This window comes from Symphalangus syndactylus, chromosome 8 (genome assembly GCF_028878055.3).
Source record: "Symphalangus syndactylus isolate Jambi chromosome 8, NHGRI_mSymSyn1-v2.1_pri, whole genome shotgun sequence".
NCBI classification, from domain to species: Eukaryota; Metazoa; Chordata; class Mammalia; order Primates; family Hylobatidae; genus Symphalangus; species Symphalangus syndactylus.
This window is the reverse complement of record NC_072430.2, coordinates 107,116,953-107,144,589: the sequence shown is the minus strand read 5'-3', so window position 1 is coordinate 107,144,589 and position 27,637 is coordinate 107,116,953. Positions and strand designations below refer to the sequence as shown.

The 27,637-nt window shown below is 37.7% G+C and overlaps 1 protein-coding gene across 1 annotated transcript in view; it reads right to left on the bottom strand.

The window, feature by feature from the left end:
- The window catches only part of FAM117B (family with sequence similarity 117 member B), a 156,299-nt gene that overhangs the window by 39,284 nt on the left and 89,378 nt on the right, over nucleotides 1-27,637 (bottom strand). Inside the window, exons 3-4 of the mRNA XM_055290236.2 lie at nucleotides 13,832-13,924; nucleotides 12,500-12,613 (exon numbers count right to left, since the gene is read on the bottom strand). Coding sequence (XP_055146211.1) covers nucleotides 12,500-12,613; nucleotides 13,832-13,924 — 207 coding nt within the window. The remainder of the gene's footprint in view (nucleotides 1-12,499; nucleotides 12,614-13,831; nucleotides 13,925-27,637) is intronic.

Below are 27,637 nucleotides of genomic sequence, written 5' to 3'. Positions count from 1 at the left end.
GTACTTCACTAATCTTAGATAATTCAGAAATATATTTATTTAAGATAGTCTGAATTGATGTCTCTTTTTTTTTTTTATAAATTCTCCATTTCCCTTAAAGATGTCCTCACTTCCACAAACTTGAGTTGACAGAAAAATGAAGTCTTGTGATCTTCTGTGATAATTGTAAGTAGGTTGTTCTGATTCAAGTCTGAAAGTTGTTTCTTTAAAGACTACCTTAGACATGACACCAAAAGTAATTCCCATAAAAGAAAATAATAATATACTGCCAAAAAAATTTTTTTATGTTTGCTCTGTGAAAGACAGTAAGAGAACAAAAGACAAGTTGAGACTGGGAAAAAGTATCTGTAACTTACCCAACAAAGGACTTTTATCCAGAATGTCTAATAAGCTCTCAAAACTAGTAACAACAACCAACCACATTTGAAAATGGGCAATATGATTTGAATAGACACTTCACCAAACAGGATACACAGATGGCAAATAACCATATGAAAAGATGTTCATTAGGGTAATGCAAATTAAAATCAAGATGAGATGTCCTTCAACAAGAATTTAATATCAATAGCTACATTGTGGGAAATCCATGTAATGGAATACTATTTAGCAACTAAAAGGAATAAACTGGCTGGGCACGGTGGTTCATGCCTGTAATCCCAGCACTTTGGGAGGTCGAGGTGGGCAGATCACCTGAGGTCAGGAGTTCAAGACCAGCCTGGCCAACATAGTGAAACCCCGTCTCTACAAAAAATACAAAAATTAGCTGGGCATGGTGGTGTGTGCCTGTAGTACCAGCCACTCGGGAGGCTGAGGTGGGAAAATCACCTGAACCCAGGAGGCAGAAGCTGCTGTGAGCCAAGATCACGCCACTGCACTCCAGTCTAGACTACAGAGCGAGACTCTGTCTCAAAAAAAAAAAATTAAACTATTGATACACACAATTACTTAGAGGAAATGCAAGGGCACTATCGTTGAGTGAAAGAAGACAGTCTCAAACGATTACATACTGTATGATTCCATTTATATGACATTCTCAAAAAGATAGGGTTAGAGTGATGGAGAACAGAGCAGTGCTTACAAGAGATTAGGGATGGGGGAAGTATGCATACAAAGGAAAAGAATGAGGGAATGTTTTATCTTGACTATAGTGGTGGTGGTATAATCTACATACATGTTAAAATTCATAAAATTGTACAATCAAAAATGTCCATTTTATTACACAATAATTGAAAAAAATAGAGGAAAAAGATGACAGGGTCATATCTTTACCTGCCTAATATTGTCTCTTTAGGTCCTTTCCTAGAGACAGTTACATGCTGAAGTAAATAATAAAATGTGGGAAGAATTTTTTTTTTTAATTCAGCCCATGTATGACTTAGGTATATCTTAAAAGTTAGGTGTACCTGTTACAGATGAAGTCAACTGATTAGCCCAGTCAGCTTCCTGTCTTTTAGGAGTTCCTGTTTTTGACTCATTTCATTTTAATGCTAAAAGCCAACAACTTCCCTCACTTCCCACAAGCCCCATCAGCAGCCTAGCATTGGCTCAACTGTGGTACACTGGTGATAAGCAGTAGCTGAGTAGGGGAGAGAGATATAGCGTTAATTTTTTTTTTATGAAAATGTGCTTTGATAGGCAAGTAGGATGGAGAAAGGTCTATACAGCAATTCAACAGAGTTTCATGAGAGAAAAATGAGCCAGAAACCCTAATACAACCAAAGGGAGGTGAAAACTGATGACTGGCTGATTGTTGATTGATGGACTAAAGCACGGTCTCCCTCTGTCATCCAGGCTGGAGTGTGGTAGGGGCAATCATGGCTCACTGCAGCCTTGACTTCCCTGGCTCAGGTGATTCTCCCACCTCAACCTCCTGTGTAGCTGGGACTACAGGTACGTGCCTCCACACCTGGCTAATTTTTTGTATATTTTGATGAGACAGGGTTTCACCAGGTTGCCCAGGCTGGTCTCAAACTCCTGGGCTCAAGTGATCCATCTACGTTGAACTCCCAAAGTGCTGGGATTATAGGCTTACGCCACTGCCCTGCGCCCAGCCAAAAACTTTAGAATGGTAAAAAAATTAGTAAGCACCTGAAAAAAAGCTTTCCAATCTTAAGGGTTTTTGATTCCAGACCACCACGTGGCCTTGATTCTTAACGTCCTGTCACTGTTACTTCATTTCTGTCCTCCAGCAATCACTGTCCTCTCATCTGGTACCTTACCTTTACAGCTCTTCCAAGATGCAGTTATATTCTGTAATAAAGGTCACAGCAGAAGTATCTATTCTCTCAATTTTGAAATGGCAAAAAACTTTTAAAAATTAAATAGCATTCATGCTCTGTTTTGGACTGACATCCCAAGATTTTAGTGTAGGGCAGTAATTTTCATTTTCAAATTACAATGCACCTTCCATTCCTCAGAGAAAAGTAAGTTTCTCTCTTTTTCTACCTCACTGTCTCTTGGCTCTCAAACCCTCCTAGGCTAGTACGTGTCTTCAGCGCAGATGAAGAAATAAGAAAATCCTATAGGAGGGCTTTCTTGCTTGAGGCTATAGTAACAGCCACAAAACACCCACACACTTTTAAAATTCTTACCTCAGGGGCAGGGATAGCATTAGGAGATACACCTAATGTTAAATGACGAGTTAATGGGTGCAGCACACCAACATGGCACATGTATATATACCTAACAAACCTGCATGTTGTGCACATGTACCCTAAAACTTAAAGTATAAGAAAAAAAAAACATAACTACTGTAAAAAAAAAAATAAAAAATAAAATTCTTACCTCAGAATTAGTTTATGTGACTGTGAAGATGCTGGCATCTCCCACTCTTGTTACTAACATCAGACTCTAACACTCGATCAAATAATTCTGAAATGTGTTGGCTATATTTTCTAATGAGACAATTTCATTTAAGCATCTGACGGTTTTGTCATTTGGGGAAACCTTTGACATGTGAAAGACTCTAGCTCTAAGAAACCTGGCAGTATTTATTCTTCCTAATGAATAATATCCCCTGAATTTCCAGGGGAAAAAAACATGCAGAAAAGTATGTGAGAATTCTTTTCTAACTGTAAGTCCAAGAAAAACGATCTTTTGTTAACTAGTAGCTGTAGACTACACCACTATCCTAACAGCAATACTGTCCCTTCGTTGTTAAGAGATTAATTTCCTAGTAAAAATCATCTTCTACATATTGTGAAATCCAAACAAAATACTGTAATAACTTGTAAAAAGTCTCAGAAAAACACACAAAGAATCCCCCAAATACTCAAGCTTCCTAATCAAATAATATAAAAACCTATCTTGAGAAAAGAATAAATACTGAAAAAGCTTTAAGTGCACACACACACAAAATGGACCCAACTAAATAACCGTAATTAGGAAAATGTTCTACAGAACCTAAGACAGCAAAAATGAAGCATTTGTAATACTCACAATGTTCCATGTTAAATACAAAAAGGCAGTGTAATCTAACATATGATTTGCTCTCAATGAGGAATGCAAAGAACAAAACACTTAGAAGAAAAAAATGTCAGCAACAGGGGAGAGAGATATAGAAATACAGCTCTCCTTTGGAAATTTTCCTATTTCATTCAAAAAATTCTTTAGAGGTAATTTTTCTACTCGACTTTTCTTAGTTTCTAAAATTTCTATAATGAGCTTGTGAGTACTTTTGTAATAATAAAAGCTTTAAAAAGTTTAACAAGGAATTGGCAAGGAAACCAAGTCTATTTACGTCTTTTACATTTAGGTGCTCCCTCAAATGGCCTAAGATACTGAGAAATTACTATGTGCTTAGAATTGCATAAAGAGTTTTATAACATTTTATCCCATTTAAGCCTCTGGACAACACAACAAACAGGTAATATTACTATGCAGAGAAACTGAGGAACTTCACACCTCTAGCAGGCAGCAGGACTCAGACTTCAAGCCAAACAGTCTGACTTCAGAGTGCACTGTTAAATAACCTCCCTGTTTACTTTTTTGATTCTTTTTAAGCATCTAATTTACTATTTCTAGACAACTGTATTCATATTTTATATATTTATGTTTTTCATCTTGGTTGACATTTCTTTAAAAGCTTTACTAAAATATAATGTATAATACCATACAATTCACTCATTTAAATTATATAACTATGGGTTTTTTGTTGTTGCTGTTTTTAAGAGATGGGATCCCATTATGTTGCCCAGGCTGGTCTTGAACTCCTGGGCTCAAGTAATCCCCCCATCTCAGCCTCCCTAGTAGCTGGGACTACAATGGGTACCACCACACCCAGCTAACTTTGGTTTTTTAATGGTATTGAACAGAGCTGTGTGACCATAACTGCAATCTATTTTCAAATCATACCAAAAGCAGCCCCTCATTAGCAGCCATTCATCATTTCTCCCCAACTTTCCCAGCCCTACTCAACCACCAGTCTGTTGCAGGAAGTCAGGGACCCCGAACAGAGGGACTGGCTGGAGCCACAGCAGAGAAACATAAATTGTGAAGATTTCATGGACATTTATCAGTTCCCAAAATTAACACTTTTATAATTTCTTATGCCTGTCTTTACTGCAATCTCTGAACATAAATTGTGAAGATTTCATGGACATTTATCAGTTCCCAAATAATACTCTTATAATTTCTTATGCCTGTCTTTACTTTAATCTCTTAATCCTGTTATCTTTGTAAGCTGAGAATGTAGATCACCTCAGGAACACTATTGTACAAACTGATTATAGAACATGTGTGTTTGAACAATATGAAATCTGATTGTAAAACATGGGTGTTTGAACAATATGAAATCAGTGCACCTTGAAAACGAACAGAATAACAGCAATTTTAGGGAATAAGGGAAGACAACCAAAGTTCTGACTGCCTGCAGGGTCGGGCAGAATACGGCCGTATTTTTCTTCTTGCAGAGAGCCTATAAACGGATGTGCAAGTAGGAGAGATATCGCTGAATTCTTTTCCCAGCAAGGAATATTAATAATTAATACCTTGGGGAAGGAATACATTCCTGGGGGGAGGTCTATAAACGGCCGCTCTGGCAGTGTCTGTCTTACGCAGTTGAGATAAGGACTGAAATATGCCCTGGTCTCCTGTAGTACCCTCAGGCTTACTTATTAGGGTGGGGAAAAGATCCTGCCCTGGTAAATTTGACATCAGACCAGTTCTCTGCTCCTGAACCCTGTTTTCTGTTGTTTAAGATATTTATCAAGACAATATGTGCACAGCTGAACATAGACCCTCATCAGTAATTCTAATTTTGCCCTTTGCCTTGTGATCATTGCTTTGCCCTTTGCCTTGTGGTCTTTATTGCCCTTTAAAGCATGTGATCTTTGTGACCTACTCCCTGTTCGTACATCCCCTCCCCTTTTAAAGCCCTTAATAAAAACCTGTTGGTTTTGCGGCTCAGGCGGACATTACAGACCTACCAATATGTGATGTCACCCCTGGAGGCCCAGCTGTAAAATTCCTCTCTTTGTACTCTTTATTTCTCAGACCAGCCAACACTTAGGGAAAATAGAAAGAACCTACGTTGAAATATGGGGGGCGGTTCCCCCGATACCAGTCTATTCTCTATCTCTATGGGTTTGCCTATTTGGGGTATTTCCTAAGAATGGAATTGTATGTTATGTGCCCTTTTGTGTCTTTTTTTTTTTTTTCACTAGCATGTTTTGTTTCTTTCATTTATTTATTTATTTCATTTATTTATTTATTTATTGAGATGGAGTCTCGCCTGTCGCCCAGGCTGCACTGCAGTGGCACGATCTCAGCTCACCACAACCTCTGCCGCCCAGGTTCAAGTGATTCTCCTGCCACAGCTTCCCAAGTAGCTAGGACTACAGGCACGCACCACCATGTCCAGCTAATTTTTTTGTATTTTTAGTAGAGATGGGGTTTCACTATGTTGTCAGGGTGGTTTCAAACTCCTCACCTCAAGTGATCCACCCAACTTGGCCTCCCAAAGTGCTGGTATTTCGGGCATAAGCCACTGTGCCTGGCCAGCATAATGTTTTCAAGGTTCAGGCATGTTGTCACATGTATTGGTACTCCATTCTTTTTTATGATCAAATAAAATTCCACCGTATGGATATACCACATTTTATTTACCCTTTTATCAGCTGATAGACATTGGGATTTTTCTACATTTTGGCTATTATGAATAATGCTGCCATTAACATACATGTACAAGTTTTTATGTGGACATATATTTTCAATTCTCTTGGGTATATACCTAGGAGAGGAAGTGCTGGGCCATTTAGCAATTCCATGTTTAGTCTTTTGAGGAACTGCCACACTATTCTCCAAAGCAACTGTTTACATTCCTACCATTAATATATCAAAGTTCTAACCAGGCGCAGTGGCTCATGCCTGTAATCCCAGCACTTTGGGAAGCTGAGGCAGGTGGATCACCTGAGGCCAGGAGTTCAAGACCAGCCTGGCCAACAAGGTGAAACCCCATCTCTACTATAAATGCAAAAAAAAAAAAAAAAAAAGGCTGGGTGTGGTGGCTCATACCTGTAATCCTAGTACTTTGGGAGGCCGAGGCGGGCATATCACCTGAGGTCAGGAGTTTGTGGCCAACCCAGCCAACATGGTAAAACCCCGTCTCTACTGAAAATACAAAATTAGCTGGGCGTGGTAGCACATGCCTGTAATCCCAGCTATTCAGGAGGCTGAGGCAGGAGAATCACTTGAACCTGGTAGGCAGAGATTACAATGAGCCAAGATCATGCCATTGCACTCTAGCCTGGGCAAAAAGAGTGAAACTCTGTCTCAAACAAACAAACAAAAAAAAGTAGGCTGGGTGCAGTGGCTCATACCTGTAATCCCAGCACTTTGGAAGACCGAGGCGGGGAGGATCACAAGGTCAGGAGTATGAGACCAGCCTGGCCTACACAGTAAAACCCCATCTTTACTAAAAATTCAAAAAATTAGCCGGGCGTGTTGGTAGGTGCCTATAATCCCAGCTACTCAGGAGGCTGAGGCAGGAGAATCGCTTGAACCCGGGAGGCGGAGGTTACAGTGATCCAAGATCGCGCCACCGCACTCCAGTTCAGGCGACAGTGAGACTCCATCCCAAAATAAATAAATAAAATAAAATAAAAATAAATAAAAGTTTATATATATTTTTTAATTGAGAAGGAGCTTCTCTCTTTATATATATATAAATATATAATGTATAAATATATATATAAATATATATATATGTTCCAATTTCTCCACATCCTCCCCTAACACTTATTATCTGTCTTTTAAATTACAGCATTCTAATGCATATGAACTGGTATTTCACTGGAGTTTTGAATTGCACTTCCCTATTGACAAATTATGTTGAGCATCTTTTTCATGTGTTTATTGGCTATTTGTACATCTTCCTTGGAGAACTCTCTGTTCAGATCCTGTGCCCATTTTTAAATGTTTTTGTTAAATTATTGAGTTGCAAGAGTTCTTTACGTAGTTTAGACACAAATGCCTTATCAGATATATGATTTGTGGGTTATTGAGTTGCAAGAGTTCTTTATGTAGTTTACACACAAATGCCTTATCAGATATATGATTTGTGGGTTATCCTGTTCTGTGGGTTATCTTTTCACATTCTTGATGATGCCCTTAGAATCACAAGTTTTTAATTTTGATGAAGTACAATTTATCTACTTCTTCTTTTCTTGCTTTTGCTTTTAGTGTCATTTCTAAGAAGCCATTGCCTAACGCAATGTCACAAACGTTATGACTATATTTTCTTCTAAGAGCTGTTAGGTTTAGCTCTTACATTTAGGTCCTTGACGATTTTGAGTTACTTTTATATATGGTGTTGAGGTAGACAGATAAACTTTTAAAATCCTATTTCATTTTTCATTTTATTTTTTCATTGTTTGTTTGTTTATTTAGAGAACTCTATCGCCCCTGGCTGGAGTGCAGTGGTGTGGTCTCAGCTCACTGCAACCTCTGCCTCCCAGATTCAAGCTATTCTCGTGCCTCAGCCTCCTGAGTAGCTTGGATTATAGGCGTGCGGGCACCATGCCTGGCTTATTTTTGTGTTTTTAGTAGAGACGGGGTTTTGCCATGTTGCCCAGGCTGGTCTTGAACTCCTGGGCTAAAGCAATCCACCCGCCTCGGCCTCCCAAAATGCTGGGATTACAGGCATGAGCCACCATGGCCAGCCTTAAATCATATTTTAAAAGTTAAAATTGACATCATCCTTAACTTCCATCTCTATTTTTCTCAAATCTCGTCAATCATCAGCTAGCACCGAGTTTAAAAACCTCAGACTCTGAAGTTAGAATGCCCAGGTTAGAATTCTGGCTGTCTCGTGTGACCTTAAACAATATACCTAACCTCTCTGGGCCTTGATGTTCTTTTTTATAAAATGGAGAGACTAACAAACCCCACCTTAAAGATGAGGATTGAATGCCAATAATGTATCCAAATGCTTACCATAGTAAACCCTTTTAATAGAACTCAACTATTAATTCTTACCTTCTAAATATCACTCAAGTTCATCCTCAGCAGTTTAAAAGTTTCTACCGTACCAGAGGCCATCATTTCTTACTTGGATCACTAAATCCTATTCTTAAATTATTTCCCTACTTTTAATCTTGTCTCTTCCCAATTCATTCTATATCTGACCCCATAATGACCATTATAAAATAGTCACATATCCATATCCTGCATTTATGAAGTCTAAATGTCTTAATAAGTGAACATGGAGACTTTCAGGTTTGGCTGCTATTTACCTCTCTCTCCTGCCTAATCTCTTACCACTACTCCTACCTGGGGACATGACTTTTTCCACCTCATACTTATCTTTCAGGGATCAGCTAGACACCACTTTCTCTGAGACGTCTTTCTAGATGACTCCATCCTATTCCAAATAAACACATCTTCTATTGCATTCTGAATTCTCCCTATCAACACATTCATTATACAGTGTTATAATTAACTGTTCACTCATATCTCTTTAATATGAGAACTGGTGAGGACAGACAATATTTCTTTATCACCACATCCCCTAATGAGTACTACAGTTACAGGCCAAAATGATTAATAAATATTGTATGGGCTGATGAATGGCCTCAAAAGTACACATGTATCATGTGGCACTTTTCTCCATTAGATAGAGAACCCACCAAAACAATAACTTAATAGAAATTATTTTCATGTTTACAGCCCAAGAGTTTCTTTTTAATTTTTTTTTTTTTTTTTTTTTTTTTTTTGAGATAGAGTCTCACTCTGTCACCCAGGCTGGAGTGCAGTGGCACGATCTCGGCTCACTGCAACCTCTGCCTCCTGGGTTCAAGCCATTCTCCTGCCTCAGCCTCCCAAGTAGCTGGGGTTACAGGCACCTGCCAGCCTGGCTGATTTTTGTATTTTTAGTAGAGATGTGGTTTCGCCATGTTGGCCAGGCTAGTCTCGAACTCCTGACCTCAGGTGATCCACCCACCTCAGCCTTCCAAAGTGCTGGGATTACAGGCGTGAGCCACCAAGCCCAGCCAGCATGAGTTTCAATTAAACATGAGTACTACCGTCATTACTATCATGATGCACATGTGCCTGACTTGTGGCTGGCTGATAACACTAAATAAAATGAGAGAAATAGTTGAGACGCTTGATGTGTCAAGTGTACAAAACTCAAACTAGATGAATTATTTTTCAAGTTTCTCTATTTTCTTGTCCTTACCTTCTCTGCAAGGAAATGTTTTTAAATTAAATATAAATTTCAAGTAAATTCCAACAACCTTTATTAAGTAAATTCAACTTGAAAGAAGAAAAAAAAGGAAATTTGAATAACCACTTTAAAATTGTTGGTTTTAACACAAGTTTAAAAAATAATCACTTCAGAAACTTCTGAAGTCCTAAAACTAGCCACTTAATTCAATAAAATTCTATCCTAATCCCTATTCTACTTGGAGTAAAAATATGGACTGGGAGTAAAAATATGGACTGAGAGTAAAAAGTGGCCTTATTTTTTAGAAACACATACCATTTATTTATGAATGAATGAGAGGAAGGGGAAGGTTGGCAAATTCATCTGTAAAATCATCTGGGTCTTCAGTCTCTTGAGAGTGAGACTGGGTTTTTTTTTTTTTTTTTTTTTTTTTTGAGATGGAGTCTCGCTCTCTCACCCAGGCTGGAGTGCAGTGGCGCGATCTCGGCTCACTGCAAGCTCCGCCTCCCGGGTTCACGCCATTCTCCTGCCTCAGCCTCTCCGAGTAGCTGGGACTACAGGCGCCCGCCACCACGCCCGGCTAATTTTTTGTATTTTTAGTAGAGACAGGGTTTCACCGTGGTCTCGATCTCCTGACCTCATGATCCGCCCGCCTCGGCCTCCCAAAGTGCTGGGATTACAAGCGTGAGCCACCGCGCCCGGCCTGAGACTGGGTTTTTAATTAACACTCCAAATTCAAAAGTTATTAGTCTTTACAAATTTTTCATTTCTTATTTTGTCAATTTAAAATTTCTGTTTCTCCAGAAATAAATCTAGTTTATACAGGTTTTAATATACACTAATACTAATGTATAACCATATTTTTAATTAAAATATCTTAAATACAGAAAAAAGTTACTGGAAATTATAATTGAACTATAAATTTGGCTGGACATAGTGGCTCATGCCTGTAATTCCAACACTTTGAGAGGCTAAGGTGGGAGAATCACTCGAAGCTAGGAGTTAAGAGACCAGCCTGGGCAACAGAGACCCCATCTCTACAAAAATAAAAATAAAAAAATAAAAATATTAGCCAGGCGTGGTGGTGCACATATGTAGTCTCATCTACTCAGCAGGCTGAGGTGGGGGAGGATCACATAAACCCAGGAAGTCGAGGCTGTAGTGAGCTGTGACCACCCTGCTGCACTCCAGCCTGGGTGATAGAGCAAAACTAACAAACAAAATCTCTATAAATCTGTGAAATCAAATCTGACCCAAGTATTAATATTTTGGGGCAAAATCAGTTTGAAAAATTCTATACCTTTACCCATACTTTCCATTGCAAACAATCTATATATTTAACAAACATCAGACACTACCAAACTATAAAAGGGGTTGGCCTGCCTTCTCTGTAAAGGGCCAAACAGTAAGTATTTTAGGCTTTGTGAACCAGACAGTCTCTGTTTCAACTACTCAATTTCAGAAGACTGGTTCCAGGACAGGACACCCCTCCAAATACCAAAATCCACAGATGCTCAAGTCCCTTATATAAAATGGCATGGTAAGTGCATATGATTTAGGAACATCCTCCTGTATATTTTAAATAATCTCTAGATTACTTATAATACCTAATACAATGTAAATACTACATAAATAGTTGTTATACCGCATTTTTATTTGTATTTTTAATTATATTTTAAAATATATTTAAATTTATACATATTCTATTATATTTTTCCAAAAATATGTTTGATCCATGGTTGGTTGAATCCATAAATGCAAAACGTGAAGATAGAGTCAAATGTTTATTTTTATGGCATGAAAAGGAACAATAGACAATACATTAAAAAATGAGAGTGACTGTTTTCTAATAAAACCTTATTTACAGAAACACATGATGGGACATTCTTGGCTCCCAGGCCAGTTTGCCAACTCCAGTATTATAAAACAATCTTGAGAGTCACAGAACTAACTAAGCCTTCTAGTTTCCCTCTACCTTCCAGGCCCTGCTGCCTTACTGTTAACATGGAACATTCAATCTAGCCTTCCTCATTCCCAAAGCTTCAATTCTGGAACTTGAAAGATCCTCAAGGACCTGAAATGAACTTGCTTTCTCCTTCCCAAGAGATCTCATCCAATTTCAATTCAGTAAAAAAAAGTGCTCTTTGGCTGGATGAGCCATCAAGAGCAGTTCATGGGTTCTACTAAAAAATCAAAACAGATAAAGGTTTGTCTCTATCAAAAGACTTCTATGAGACAGGTATTTTTTTTTACATTTTTTTAAAATTATACTTTAAATTCTAGGGTACATGTGCACAACATGCAGGTTTGTTACATATGTACACATGTGCCGTGTTGGTTTGCTGTACCCATTAACTCGTCATTTACATTAGGTATTTCTTCTAATGCTATCCCTCTCCCATCGCCCCAGCCCACAACAGGCCCTGATGTGTGATGTTCCCTGCCCGAGACAGGTATTATTATTCCCATCTTCACATGAGGAAACTGAGACTTAGAAAGGATAAGGTATTCAGCCAGGGCCTGTTCCATACCCAATGCTTAATTCTCTGTATCATTCTGCCTCCAAATTATTGAACTGATAAAGCCAAAAATATGGTAAACCAAAACAGATAAGCAGCTATGTCTCCTAGAAGTCATATCTTAGGTCACTAAAGGAAAATATCATTTTGTCAACTTAATATTCTGTTTTCTTATAAAGACTGTGATTCAGTATTTAAATCGCTGTTTCAAATATGTTTTTGAGCATTTTTGTCCTAAACAATTACCAATGAAATAACAAATCACCAGAAAAACAACAAATTCCTTTTCTGGATTTTGTGGTATTGGCACTCTTACCTGACACTGGTTAATAGCCGCATGGTTGCCATGAAATGGAGACTGTCTTTCTTTATCTCGATGATGCCGACTGCTGTGTTTACTTCTCTGCAACTGCTGGCGTAATTTTGCAATCTGAGAAAGCAAAAATAGCAAGTACACCAGAGTGTTTTCCACACAAAATAAAAACACATCCTTGCTTAATAAGAACCAGTAAAACTTACCCTTAATAAGTCCTTTGAATTTTTGAACCATATCACAAAGTCTCAATTTTGTTCATAATTTTATACATATATACACATGCATGTATGTGTATATGTTCCAACACTGTTCTCAGCCTTCAAGCTTCCCAAGTACTACACAAATAGTTTTCAGCACTTAGAATAAATTACATTACAGTTTTCACAAAGAATTAAAAAAAAAAATCATTCTCATTGCCTTTACTATAAGTTAACTTTTATTTCAATTTAGATTTCTTTATTGAACACCTAGCTTTCAACAGCTCCAAAAATTACACAGTATTTAAAAATCAACCGAAGCCATGAAATATATTCACAGATATCATCTTTAAATAATGAATGCAATTCCAATGAGTATCTTATTTATTCTTTGACCGAGTTTTTGCATTTCTACATTATGTGTGAAATGAAAATGTCACTAATGAGCAGCACAGAAAATGATAATCATAGCATGGAGCCATAATCATCATGGTTATAGTGAGTACTGCATTTCAGAAACATCACCATATATAGAAAAATAATAAATGTGGCCGGGTGCAGTGGCTCACACCTGAAATCCCAGCACTTTGGGAGGCCAAGGCAGGCAGACTGCTTGAGGTCAGGAGTTAGAGACCAGTGTGGACAACATGATGAAACCCCATCTCTACTGAAAGAAACAAAACTTATCTGGCCATGGTGGCATACACCTGCAGTCCCAGGTACTTGGGAGGCTGAGGCACGAGAATTGCTTGAGCGTGGGAGGCAGAGCCTGCAATAAGCCAAGATTGCACCACTGCACTGCAGCCTGGGCAACAGAGTGAGACTCCGTCTCACAAAAAAATAAATAAATAAATGTGAATTTGTTGTATTGTTACAATTTTTAAATCTGATGTTAACAGACAGGTATGAACTCTCCTAAAAAAAGATAAAAATACATAACCAGGTAAGTGATACATAAATCTCCCTACTGAAATCTTTATTAAATCAACACAATAATTGTTTTTCTGTTATTTCACAAGCCAAAAAGAAAAAAGAAATCAATGGAAAACAACAAATCCTTGCTGCCCATATCAAGGAAATAGCCAACAAAAGGATCATATTTCCACACCCATTATCTTAGAACCAGTTTTCTGACCTCCTTAAGTTGATCTGTACTGCCCCAAGATGCTGAGCGCTTGTGAGACCCTTTCTTCTTTTCAGAGTATTCTTCAGCCCATGCACTCTCTGTCTGTAATGAAAAAAGAGGGGAGGTGTATTTTAACAAAACTCATTTCACAACAATGTCTACCATATTTTTCTATTATAAAACATATTTCCATTACAGAAAAATTAGACATTAAAAATAACACAAATTACTCAAAATTCTCCTGGCACCAGTTACTTAACTGGTATTAATTACAATTAATATTTTGGCATATTCATTTTTATTGCTAATAAAAAATTAGTATTTTTACATAATTATAATTATACTACAAATAAAGCATTTATGGAACAAAGTTAACTATACATAGTAACTAGAGTGACTATAGTTAACTAACATATAATAGCTAATAATGTTAGTTATTATTGGCATGCACCAGGCATACTAACAATAGCTAACATTCTTGTGCTCTTATGTGCTAGGCACTGTGCTTTCATATGCTTTATCTGACTTAATACATGTAAGTTGCCTAAGGTGTTACAAGCGGCAAAGCCAAGAAATAAACCTAAGACTCCAGAGCTCATAATATTAACTTCTATATTATGTCTAGTCTTGCCATAAGTATCTTCAGACAACAGCTTCAAAAATGTTAAACCTGGCTGGGCACGGTGGCTCACGCCTGTAATTCCAGCACTTTGGGAGGCCAAGGCGGGCAGGTCACGAGGTCAGGAGTTCGAAAACAGCCTGACCAACATGGTGAAACCTCATGTCTACTAAAAATACAAAAATTAGCCGGGCATGGTGGCATGTGCTTGTAATCCCAGCTACTCAGGAGGCTGAGGCAGGAGAATCGCTTGAACCCGGGAGGTGGAGATTGCAGTGAGCCGAGATCGTGCTACCGCACTCCAGCCTGGATGACAGAGGAAGGCTCCATCTCAAAAAAAAAAAAAAAGTTAAACCTTAAGTCGTTATACTAAACCAGAATTTAAAGAGTGTATTGGGAAAGAAAATACAAATGGGTCCCTAGCACATGAAACTATGCTCAACCTCACTGATAAGAAGGGAAATGAAAGTTAAAGCTTCAACAAGATTGAGCAATTTGCTAATATAAACTCTCCTATATTGTTAGTGGGAGCATACGGCCTTTATGGAGGGATATTCAGCACCTGCTGTCAAAGTTATAAATGCACAAACTGACACAGCAACCCCTTATTTAACAATTTATCCTGCACAGATACCAAATGCACATCTTTATGTACAAAATGACTTGCCTATTATTCCCTGTAGCACTGTCCTTACAAGTAAGACTGAAACAATGTAAGTAAGTTAGATTTATTTAGGTTTGGCTAAATAAATTATGGTATACCTTTATAACAGAGTACTGTGCAGCTATAAAAATGAATAAGGAAATTCACAATACACAGACATGAAATAATCTCCATGATATACTGTTAAGTGAAAAACCTCAAGGCTCGGTACCGTGTGTATAGCAACTGCCTTTATATGGGACTGCTAAAAAGAATGCATGTGTATATAAATTATATCTGGAAGAAAATACATGGTAACAAAGAAAATTGATACCAGTGGCTGTCTCTGGGGAAAAAGACCCTTAGTGTATTCCCTTCTGTACCTTTTGAATTTTGTACTACATGAAACAATAAAAAATACCAAAAAATACTGTGCAGTTTGAATATCTTTTGCACTATTAACGTATCAATTACTAATTATAAAATGGTCTAGTTTCAAATGGGGAAGGAAAAGTTTTCAAAAATGAAGAAACTGTGATTCTAATTAGTCATGTCCCAGGTCTGGATCTTCTCCTTATAGCTAAAAGGACTCCATTCTGACAAGGATCATTAGTACACTGAATCAAAAGGAAGGGCTACAATTTGGTCAACTTCCCACCACTCTATGCCCTATTTCACCCTAAACTCCAGTTTCACTTTGAGGTTACCAACTGATGTCACACATCCCAGAGGTGACCCCTACTGTACTTATAATTTCTCATATTAGGGTCCACAGGCTCTTTAAGTCCATTGTTAAAATACCTGTCACAAAGATCAACATGTAAATAGGACCATATAGCATAAAGTATCAAAATCAAAAACCAAAATCAAAATAATAAACTTAATACTATAAAATTTAAAATCTTAACAAATGAATTCTTTTTTTTTTTAACTTTTAAGTTCAAGGGTACATGTACTGGTTATATAGGTAAACAGGTAAGCTCGTGTCACGGGGATTTGTTGTACAGATTATTTCGTCACCCAGGTACTAAGCCTAGTACTCATTAGCTATTTTCCCTGATCCTCTCCTTCCTCCCACCCTCCATCCTCTAGAAGGCCCCAGAATCTGCTCTTCCCCTCTATGCGTCAATGTGTTCTCATCATTTAGCTCTCATTTATAAGTGAGAACATGCAGTATTTGGTTTTCTGTTCCTGTGTTAGTTTACTAAGGATAATGGCCTCTAGCTCCATCCATGTTCCTGCAAAGGACATGATCTTGTTTATTTTTATGGCTGCATAAGTAGTCCATGGTGTATATGCACCACATTTTCCTTATCCAGGCTACTTGTTGATGGGCATTTACGTTGATTCCATGTCTTTGCTATTGTGAATAAGCAGCATAGTATGCGTGGTTCAGAATCACATATGTTGGTGTTAAACAAACATGTTTAAGTTTCAGATCAGTTAAATAACATTTTTTGGGCCAGGCGTGGTGGCTCATGCCTGTAATCCCAGCACTTTGGGAGGCCGAGGCGGGTGGATCACGAAGTCAGGAGTTTGAGACCAGCCTGGCCAACATAGTGAAACCCCGTCTCTAGAAAAAGTACAAAAAATTAGCCGGGCGTGGTGGCAGGCACCTGTAATCCCAGGTGCTTGGGAGGCTGAGGCAGGAGAATTGCTTGAACTCGAGAGGTGGAGGTTGCAGTGAGCTGAGATCTCGCCACTGCACTCTAGCCCAGGCGACAGTGAGAGGCTCCATCTCCAAAAAAAAAAAAAAAAAAAAAATTGTATCTTAGACAAGATGCTTCTCTTATATGAATTTTTAAATTCCTCATTTTTAAGAATAATGTCAGGCCCAGCACAGTGGCTCATGCTTATGCATGGCTAATCCCAGTGCTTTGAGAGGCCAAGGCTACAGGATCATTTGAGCTCAGGAATTCAAGACCAGCCTGGGGAACACAGGGAGACCTCGTCTCTAAAAAAATGTAAAAAATTAGCTAGGCATCATGACTCACGACTGTAGTCCTAGCTACTTGAAAGGCTGAGGTGGGAGGATTGCTTGAGCCTGGGAGGTTGAGGCTGCAGTGAGCTGTGCTTGCTCCACTGCACTCCAGCCTGGATGTCAGAGCGAGACCCTGTCTCAAAAAAAAAAAAAGGAATAATGTCATCTACATACTAAAATTATAAGGTAATTAAAGGAGTTAGTATATGTAAAGGGTTTAATTTTTAAGCATGGTGCCAAGAACAAAACATTCACTCAGTAAATGTTCATTATTATTTTCATTCCATTAGGCCAAGTAGTTGTAACTTATTTTGTTATCTCTATGGTCATAAAGATATATGAAAGAATACAAATAATTTTTGATGAAAAAAAGACCATAATAATTTCAAGTAAATCAGAGGATAGAAATAGAATAAGTTTTATGAAAATAGTTTTTTGCAAATTCTAATCAAATGTAAATGATAACCCAACTCTTTCATACATATTACTATTTATATGAAAACTTCAGGCTAAAATCATGATGAAGAGATGCTTTATAAATACAATTCCAAATTCAAAAATTGTTTAAATTTTTATCGTTGCATTTCAAATGTTAGTTCAGTATTTAATTCAGATCTTATAGAGGTTCTCAAATACAGTTTGAAAAAAAAGTTGGTTTATACCTCTCCTCATGGAAGAGGGGAGGAACCCTTAGAGATAAGAGGGAATCCCTCTACTTAGGAAAACTCCTTAATATATTAAGTGAAATACAAGGTTGCAGAAAAATGTATAGAATATGATATTTTGTGTGTAACCAAAAAAAATCAGTTTTTCTTGTTCATTTGTGTTTGTGTGTGTGGTTGTGTGCTTGGCCACATGCAACCTCCAAGAAAATAACTGATGTAGGCAAGGATCATCAATGGAAGTGAAAACTACTAGGTAAAAGCTACTAAAGAACAGGATATTTGTGCTGCGCCAAAACTCGCAAATTACTTGCTAATTACAAAACCAAAAAGTTTATTTTCTTTCCAAAGTGAATAATTCATTTAAAAACTTAATGTAATTAAGGAAAAAAGTGCAAGAATGACCTGTTCTAAATTAAGAAAGACTTAAGAGAAACCAAGTGCAACGTATGAATGTCAAACTGGGTCCTTTTGGGTCCAAGTATAATGTATAAATGTTGAATTGGGTCATTAAAAAAAAAAAAAAGACATTGGGGAAATTTTTTTTTTTTTTTTTTTTTTTGAGACAGAGTCTCGCTCTGTCGCCCAGGCTGGAGTGCAGTGGCGCGATCTCGGCTCACTGCAAGCTCCGCCTCCCAGGTTCACGCCATTCTCCTGCCTCAGCCTCCTGAGTAGCTGGGACTACAGGCGCCTGCCACTGCGCCCGGCTAATTTTTTGTATTTTTGGTAGAGACGGGGTTTCACCGTGGTCTCGATCTCCTGACCTCGTGATCCGCCCACCTCGGCCTCCCAAAGTGCTGGGATTACAGGCTTGAGCCACCGCGCCCGGCCGACATTGGGGAAATTTTAACATAAACTGGTTATTACGTGATATTATGGAATTGTTCATTTTTTAGGTGACCTAATGCTGTTGTAGCTATATAAAAAATATTCTTAGGAGATACATACCAAAATACTTAGGGATAAAAATGTCATGATATCTCCAACATACTTTCAAAAATTGCAGCAAACACACACACACACACACACACACAAGATAGGTAAAGCAAATATGACTAATGTTTAAAACTCTTGAATCACAGCTGTAGTATTCTGATTTTTTTTGTACATTTAACATTTCCATAATAAAAAGAGAAAAATCTTAGGTCATTTCCACTGATATTTTATGAACTCCATTTAGGACAATTCCATAAAGAAATACCTCCATTAGAAAGTATTAGACCAACAAATCAATACAGAAGAATGACAGAGCTACAAAGTCATCACTTTGAAACTATTATAGTAATAACTGACTTAAGTAATAATCATCAAGAAATGCTAAAACCAATGAATGTTTCTTGGAGAACAGAATATTTACAATCTCAAATATTTCTCCACAAATTACTTATTAGTTACAAAGGGTTCTGATGGATCAAACTTTTAACATCACTGACTTCATGTACCTCTTGATCCACAGGCACAGAAAGGAACATACATCACATACAGTATTCCTAACAAAAATGTAATAAATTGAATCTTATCATAAAGGAATATATAAACCCAAGTTGACAACATTAAAAAAAAATACTGGTCTACACTCTTAAAAAAAATCACTGTTATGAAAGACTCAAAAACTCAGGCTGAGGAACTTCTCTAGATTAAAGGATATTGAAGAGAAATGACATGTAAATGCCATGTGTGCTCCCTGACTGGATCCTAGCTTACAGGGGAAATTGCCACAGAGAACAAAATCTGAACAACTGAAAAATTTGGAATATAAACCATATATTAAATAACAGTACTACATCAATCTTAAATCTCCTGAATTTGATACTTATATTAAATAACAGTGTTATATCAATCTTAAATCTCCTGAATTTGGTAATTTTATTGGTATTTTTAAAAGTCGTTGTTCATATACATGCTGAAATAGTTAAGAAGAGTTAGAATGTCTGCAACTTACTAATGATTAGCAAATAATAACATAATTGTACATACAGACACAAAAATAAAGCAAAATGTGGCAAATGTTACTTGGCAAATATAGGCGAAAGGTGTACTGGTACTTAATATCCTTGCAACTTTTCTGTAAACTTAAGATTTTTCTCAAAATAAAAAGTTTTAAAAAATCAGGAAAATTATTAAATGACAGTAATTTTAAGTATAAAAATTAATTCAAAGAAAAGCAAAGGTATATAAAAGATTCCCATAGATTTATTAAGAACAAATTAAAGATGATGAGATTAACAGTATTAATTACTAAGACAAATAAAAATAAGCATAAAGAACAACAGACAGCTTTGCTCACTTCAGTGATAAGATGTTCAGGGCAGGAAAAAATACCTAGCAAAGACATCAGTTTTACTTATACGCCTAATGCAAAAGACAATTGCTTTCTTTTTTCAACTAAGAAGCTGTGCTTTGATTGTAGGACACTTAGGTATTAATAAAAAGTAAAATTGAGTCTTAATTAAATGTTTTCATTTTGTTCAGTCTTGTCTTATGTACTAGAAGGCTTATATTAAAGTATCTAATAATGGGTCAGACACTGGATTAATGATTGGAGGTCAAGAGGAAATACAGCTCTTATTCTCGAAGAGCTTCTTCTAGGAGAGAAGGAATAAATAACTAATTATGATATATGTGATGATAGAAGTCCCCTAAGAAAGGCATCTAATCCAGAATTGGAAGGACAGGGGAGGTCGGTAGGCACAGTTTTATGGAACGAGGAGATACTACCAGAGTTATGAGTCATCCAGTCAAATGGTGGGAAAAGCATTCCAAACAAACTAGATCGCTGGGAAGCATCAGTGAGTGGAACACATAGGGCCAGGTTCATTATTGAGACCTGGAGTACGTCTTCAAAATTATTTTTAATGAGGTTAAAAAATGTATTAGTTACTCCTTACAAATATAGATGCAAAGATCCTCAATAAAATACTAGCAAACCTAACCAACAAAATTTTTAAAAAATCATATACCACAACGAAGTGGAATTTATCCCTAGGATGCATAGACGATTCAATAAACAAAAAAATCAACTGATATAATATACCACATTAACAAAATAAAGAACAGCATTATATGATCACTTCAATAGATGCAGAAAAAAACTCACAAAATTCACACTCTTTCATGATAAAAACAAACCAGGAATAACAGAAAAGTATCTCAACATAATAAAATAAAATTCATAAAGGAGAAGCCCACAGCTAACACCATATTCAATGAAGAAAAACTGAAAGCTTTTTCTCTAGGATCAGGAACAATGCAAGGATGCCCCACTCTTGTCACTTCTATTCAACACAGTACTAGAAGTCTTAACCAGGGCAATTAGGCTAAACAAATAGCCTCCAAATTGGAAAAACAAGAATTAAAATTATCCCATTTGGACACAACATTATGTTACTATAGAAAACTCTAAAACTCCACAAAACAAACTGCTATAACTAATAAACAAGTTGCAAGATACAAAATCAACAACAAAAAATCAGATGTGCTTCCAAACATTAACAAATATCTTAAAAGGAAATTAGGAAAAAAGGTTCTGGAATCTAGAGAGCAAGATGGCAGAATACAAGGCTGCACTGATTGTTCCCCCAAGAAGGACACCAATTTAACAGCTATCTATACAGAAAAAAGCACCTTCATAAGAACCAAAAATCAGGTGAGCACACACAGTATCTGGTTTTAACTTCATGTCACTAAAAGAGGCATTGGAAGAGGGTAGGAAAGACAGGTTTGAATAGCCAATGCCACCATTCTCCCTCCCCACTCCACCTCCTTGCCACTGCAGCGAGCTGTGTGGTGTGCACTTGGGAGAGGGAGAACACAGCAGTTGTGAGACACTGCACTGAACTCAGTGCTGCCATCACTGCAGAAAGCAAAACTGGCTGAACTCAGCTGACACCCACCCATGGAGGGAGTACTAAAACTAGCCTTAGCCAGAGGGGAATTGCCCAACCCCATGGCCAGAACGTGAATTCCAGCAAGCCACATCACTGCAGACTAAAGTGCTCTAGGGCCCCAAATAAATTTGAAAGGCAGGGTAAGACACAGATACTGCAACTCCTAAGGTAACTGGGCTCAGAGCCAGTGGACTTGGAGGACACGTGACCTACTGACATACGAACGGGGCAGCCAAGGGAGTGCTGGTGCCACCCAACCCCAGGCTACACAGTTCACAGCTCCAAAAGAGCTATATTCTTTGTCTTGCATCTTGGATACCAGCTCAGCCAAAATAGGATAGGACACCAGTCAGAGACATGAGGCCCCCTTTCTAGGCCTTAGCTCCTGGAGGACATTTCTAGACACACCCTAGGCCAGAAGGGAACTTGCTGCCTTGAAGGAAAGAAACCAGTACCAGCAGGACCCATCACCTGCTGACTAAAGAGCCTGTGGGCCCTGAGAAACCAGCAGTCATGGCCAGGCAGTGTGGACCTTGGATAAGACTCTGAGCCTTGCTAGCTTCAGGTGAAACTCAGCATGTTCCCAGCTATGGTAGCTATGGGAATACTCCTGCTTGAGAAAAGCAAAGGGCAAACAAGTAAAAATAAAGGGAACTTTGTCTTGCACCTTAGGTACCAGCTTGGCCACAGTGGCAGAGAGCACCAAGCAGGCTGTTGGGGTTCTCGATTCCAGGCCTTGGCTCTAGATGGCATTTCTGGACCTGCCCTGGGCCAGAGGGGAAACCACTGCCCTGAAGGGTGAGTTCGACACCAGCCAGCATTAACCACAAGCTGACTGAAGAGCTTTTGGGCCTTAAGGGAACACTGGCAGTGGCCTGGCAGTACTACCTATGGTAGCAGTGGCTACAAGGTGAGGCTCCTCTGCCTATGGAAAGCAGAGGAAACAGTGGGAAGGACTGCATCTTGTGGTCTGAGTGCCAACTCACCAGGCAGACTTCTAAGGTTTTTGACTCTAGTCCCTGGCTCCCTACAACACCTCTAGACCTGCCCAGGGCCTGGGGAAACTTACCACCAGGAAGGGAAGGACACAAACCTAGCTGATTTTGCCACCTACTAACTGCAGAGCCCAAGGGCCTTGAGCAACCATAAGCACTAGCCAGATAGTGGTTACAGTAGGCCTTGGGTGAAAAGTTGTGCTGGCTTCAGGTCTGACCCAGTGCAATCACATTGGTAGTAGTCACAGAGGTGCTTGTGTCATCCCTCCCCCAACTCCAAGGGGCTCAGAACAGAGAAGGACACTCTGTTTGGGAGAAAGAAACAGAACAGAAAAAGGGTCTCTGCCTTGTAATCCAGGTAATTCTTCTGGATCTTAACCAACATTGTCAAGGCAGTATATCTACAACTCTGCAAGAATATCACAACATTATTGAGCTTGGGGTGCACCCTAATAAAGACATAGCTTAGATTACAAGACCTATGATTTGTTTTTTTGAGACAGGATCTCACTCTGTCACCCCGGCTGGAGTACAGGCACCATCTCAGCTCACTGTAGCCTCAACTTCCTGGGCTTGAGTGATCCTCCCACCTCAGCCTCCAAGTAGCTGAGACTATAGGCATATGCCACCACACCCGGCTTGTTTTGTATTTTTTTTTTTTTTGTAGAGATGGGGTTTCACCATGTAATCCAGGGTGGTCACAAACTCCTGAGCTGAAGCAATCTGCCCTTCTCAACCTTCCAAAGTGCTGGAGAGTTAAAGGTGTCAGCCACTGCACCCAGCCAACACCCAGTCTTTGCAAATATCTGAAAAGCTTTCCCAAGAAGGACAGGTACAAACAAGCCTGGACTACTCTTCAATGCCCAGACACAGATTAACATCCATAAGCATTAAGACCATTCACGAAAGCATGACCTCAGCAAATGAACCAGAGACCAGTGCTAGAGAAACAGATATGTGACCTTTAAGATAGAAAATTCAAAATAGCTGTTTTGAGGAAGCTCAAAGAAATTCCAGATAACACAGAGAAGGAATTCGGAATTCTATCAGACAAATTTAACGAAGAGATTGAAATAATTAAAAAGAAGCAGAAATTCTGGAGTTGAAAAATGCAACTGACATACTTAAGAATGCATTAGTCTTTTAGTAGTAGAACTGATCAAGCAGAGTAAAGAATTAGTGAGCTTGAAGACAGTTTATTTGAAAACACAGACTCAGAAGAGACAAAAGAAAAAAAAGAAAAAGAAAACAATAAAGCATGCCTACCAGATCTAGAAAATAGCCTCAGAAGGGCAAACTGAATAGTTATTGGCCTTACAGAGGAGGTAAAGAAAGAGATAGGGTAGAAAGTTTATTCAAATGGATAACAACAGAGAACTTCCCAAATCTAGAGAAAGATACCAATATCCAAGTAGAAGGAGGTTATACACCACCAAACAGACTTAACTCAAAGAAGGCTACCTCAACACACTTAATAAAACTCCCAAAAGTCAAGGATAAAGAAAGAATCCTAAAAAGCAGCAAGAGAAAAGAGACAAATAACATGTAATAGAACTCTAGCACATCCGGCAACAGACTTTTCAGTGGAAACCTTACAGGCCAGGAGAGAGTGGCATGACATATTTAGAGTGCTGAAGGTAAAAAGCTTTTACCCTAGAATAGTGTATCTGGCAAAAATATTCTTCAAACATGAAGGAGAAATGAAGACTTTCTCAGACAAACAAAAGCTGGGGATTTCATCAACACCAGACTTGGCCCACAAGAAATACTAAAGAGTACTTCAATCAGAAAGAAACAGATATTAATGAGCAATAAGAAATCATCTGAAAGTACAAAAGTCACTGGCAATACTAAGAACCCAGAAAAACACAGAATATCGTAACACAGTAACTGTGGTGTGTAAATTATTCTTAGGAGAAAGACTAAATGATGAACCAATTGAAAATAATAACTAAAAGAATTCTTTAAGACACAGACAGTAAAATAAATAAATAGAAACAAAAAGTTTAAAAGCAGGGAAAGGAAATTAAGGTGTAGTTTTTATTAGTTTTCCTTTTGCTTATCTGTTTGCAAACAGTGTTGTTAACAGCTTAAAATAATAGGTTATAAGACTATTTGCAAGCCTTGTGGTAACCTCAAATCAAAAAACATACAACAGATACACTAAAAATAAAAAGCAAGAAAATAAATCATACCACCAGAGAAAATCACCTTCACTAAAAGGAAGACAGGAAGGAAGGAAAGAAGGAAGACCACAAAACAACCAGAAAACAAATAACAAAATGGCAGGAATAAGTCTTCACTCATCAATAATAACATTGAATGAAAATGGACTAAACTCTCCAAACAAAACACACAGTGGCTACATGAATAAAAACAACAGACCCAATGATCTGTTGCCTACAAGAAATACATTTCATCTATGAGGAAACATAGGCTGAAAAAAAAGGGATAGAAAAAGATATTGTATGCAAATGGAAACCAAAAAAGAGCAGGAGTAGCTATATTTAGACAAAATAGATTTCAAGACAAAAACTGTAAGAAGAGACAAAGAAGGTCACTACATAATGATAAAGGTGTCGATTCAACAAGAGGATATAACAACTGTAAATATATATGCACCCAACATTGGAGCACACAAATACATAAAGCAAGTATTATTAGATCTAAACAGAGACAGACCCCAATACAGTAAGAGCTGGAGACTTCAACACCCCACTTTCAGTATTGAACAGACCATCTATACATAAAATCAACAACAAAAAAATCAGACTCAATCTATACTATAAACCAAATGGACCCAATAGGTATTTGCAGAACATTTCAACCAACAGCTGTAGAATACACATTCTTTCCTCAGCACATGGATCATTCTCAAGGATAGACCATATGTTAGGTCACAAAAAAAAGTCTTAACACATTCTGAAAAACCTGAAATAATATCAAGCATCTTCACTGACCACAATGGAATAAAACTAGATATCAATAATGAGGAATTTTGGAAACTATAATAAAAACGTGAAAATTAAACAACATGCTCCTGAATGACCAACAGGTCAATGAAGAAATTAAGAAGGAAATTTAAACATTTCTTACAACAAATGATAATGGAGGGCCAGGCACAGTGGCTCACACCTGTAATCCTAGCACTTGGGGAGGCCGAGGCAGGTGGATCACCTGAAGTTGGGAGTTCGAGACCAGCCTGGCCAACATGGTGAAACCTCATCTCTACTAAAAATACAAAAATTAGTTGGGCATGGTGGCGTGTGCCTGTAATCGCAGCTACTTGGGAGGCTGAGGCAAGAGAATTGTTTGAACCCGGGAGGCGGAGGTTGCAGTGAGCCAAGATCACACCATTGCACTCCAGCCTAAGCAACAGAGTGAAACTCCTTCTCAAAAAGAAAAAACAGATAATGGAAACACAACATACCAAAGCCTACGGGATACAGTGAAAGTAGTACTAAGAGGGAATTTTATAGCTAAAAGTGCCTACATCAAAAAAGAAGAAAAACTTGAAATAAACAACCTAATAATGCATCTTAAAGAACCAGAAATGAGCAAACCAAAACAAAATTAGTAGAAGAAATAATAGAGATCAGAACAGAAATAAATGAATTCGACATGAAGAAAACAATACAAAACAGCAACAAAACAAAAAGGTGGGTTTTGAAAAGATAAAATTGACAAATCTTTAGCCAGACTAAGAGAAAAAGAGAGATCTAAATAAATAAAATCAGATAGGGAAAAGGAGATATTACAACTGATACCACAGAAATTCAAAGTATCATTATTGGCTACTATGAGCAACTATATGCCAATACGTTGGAAAATCTAGTATAAATGGATAAATTCCTAGACACACACAACCTACCAATATTGAGCCATGAATAAATCCAAAACCTGAACAGACCAATAACAAGTAACAAAATCAAAACCATAATAAAAAGCACCCCGGCAAAGAAAATCCCAGGACCCGATGGCTTCAGTGCTGAATTCTACCAAACATTTAAAGAAGAACTAACACCAATCCTACTAAAACTATTCTGAAAAACAGAGGAGGGAATATTTCCAAACTCATTCTATGAGGCCAGTATTACCCTGTTACCAAAACCAAACACTTCAAAGAAAGAAAACTATAGTCCAATATCACTGATGAATATTGATGCAAAATTCAACAAAATACTAGCAAACTGAATTCAAGCACACATTAAAAAGATCCTTTATTATAACCAAATGGAATTTATCCCAGGGATGCAAGGATAGTTCAACAAATACAAATCAATCAATGTGATATATCACATTAACAGAATGAGGACAAAAACTATATGATCATTTTGATGCTGAAAATGCATTTGATAACATCCAACATCTCTTCATGATAAAAACCTTCAAAAAACTGGGTACAGAAGGAACATATCTTCACATAATACAAGTCATTTATGACAGACCCATAGCTAGTGTCATATTGAATAGGGAAAAATGGAAACCCTTTCCTGTAAGATAGGGAACATGACAAGGATGCCCACTTTCACCACTGTTACTCAATATAGTACTGGAAGAGCTAGACAGAGCAATTGGACAAGAGAATGAAATAATAGGTACCCAAACTGGAATGGAAGAAGTCAAATTATCCTTGTTTACAGATAATATGATCTTATATTTGGAAACACCTGAAGGCTCCACCAAAAAAAAAAAAGAAAAAAAGAGAGAGAGTTGATAAATTCAGTAAGGTTGCAGGATACAAAATCAACATACAAAAATCAGTGACATCTCTATATGCCAACAGCAAATAATCTGAAAAAGAAATCAGCAAAGTAATTCCATTTACAATAGCTACAAATAAAATAAAATACCTAGGAATTAACTTAACCAAAGAAGTGAACGATCTCTTCATTGAAAACTGTAAAACACTGAGCGAAGAAATTAAAGACACAAAAAAAGGAAAGAAATCCTATGTTCATGGATTAAAATAACAGATATTGTTAAAATGTTCACACCAGCCAAAGCAATCTACAGATTTAATGCAAT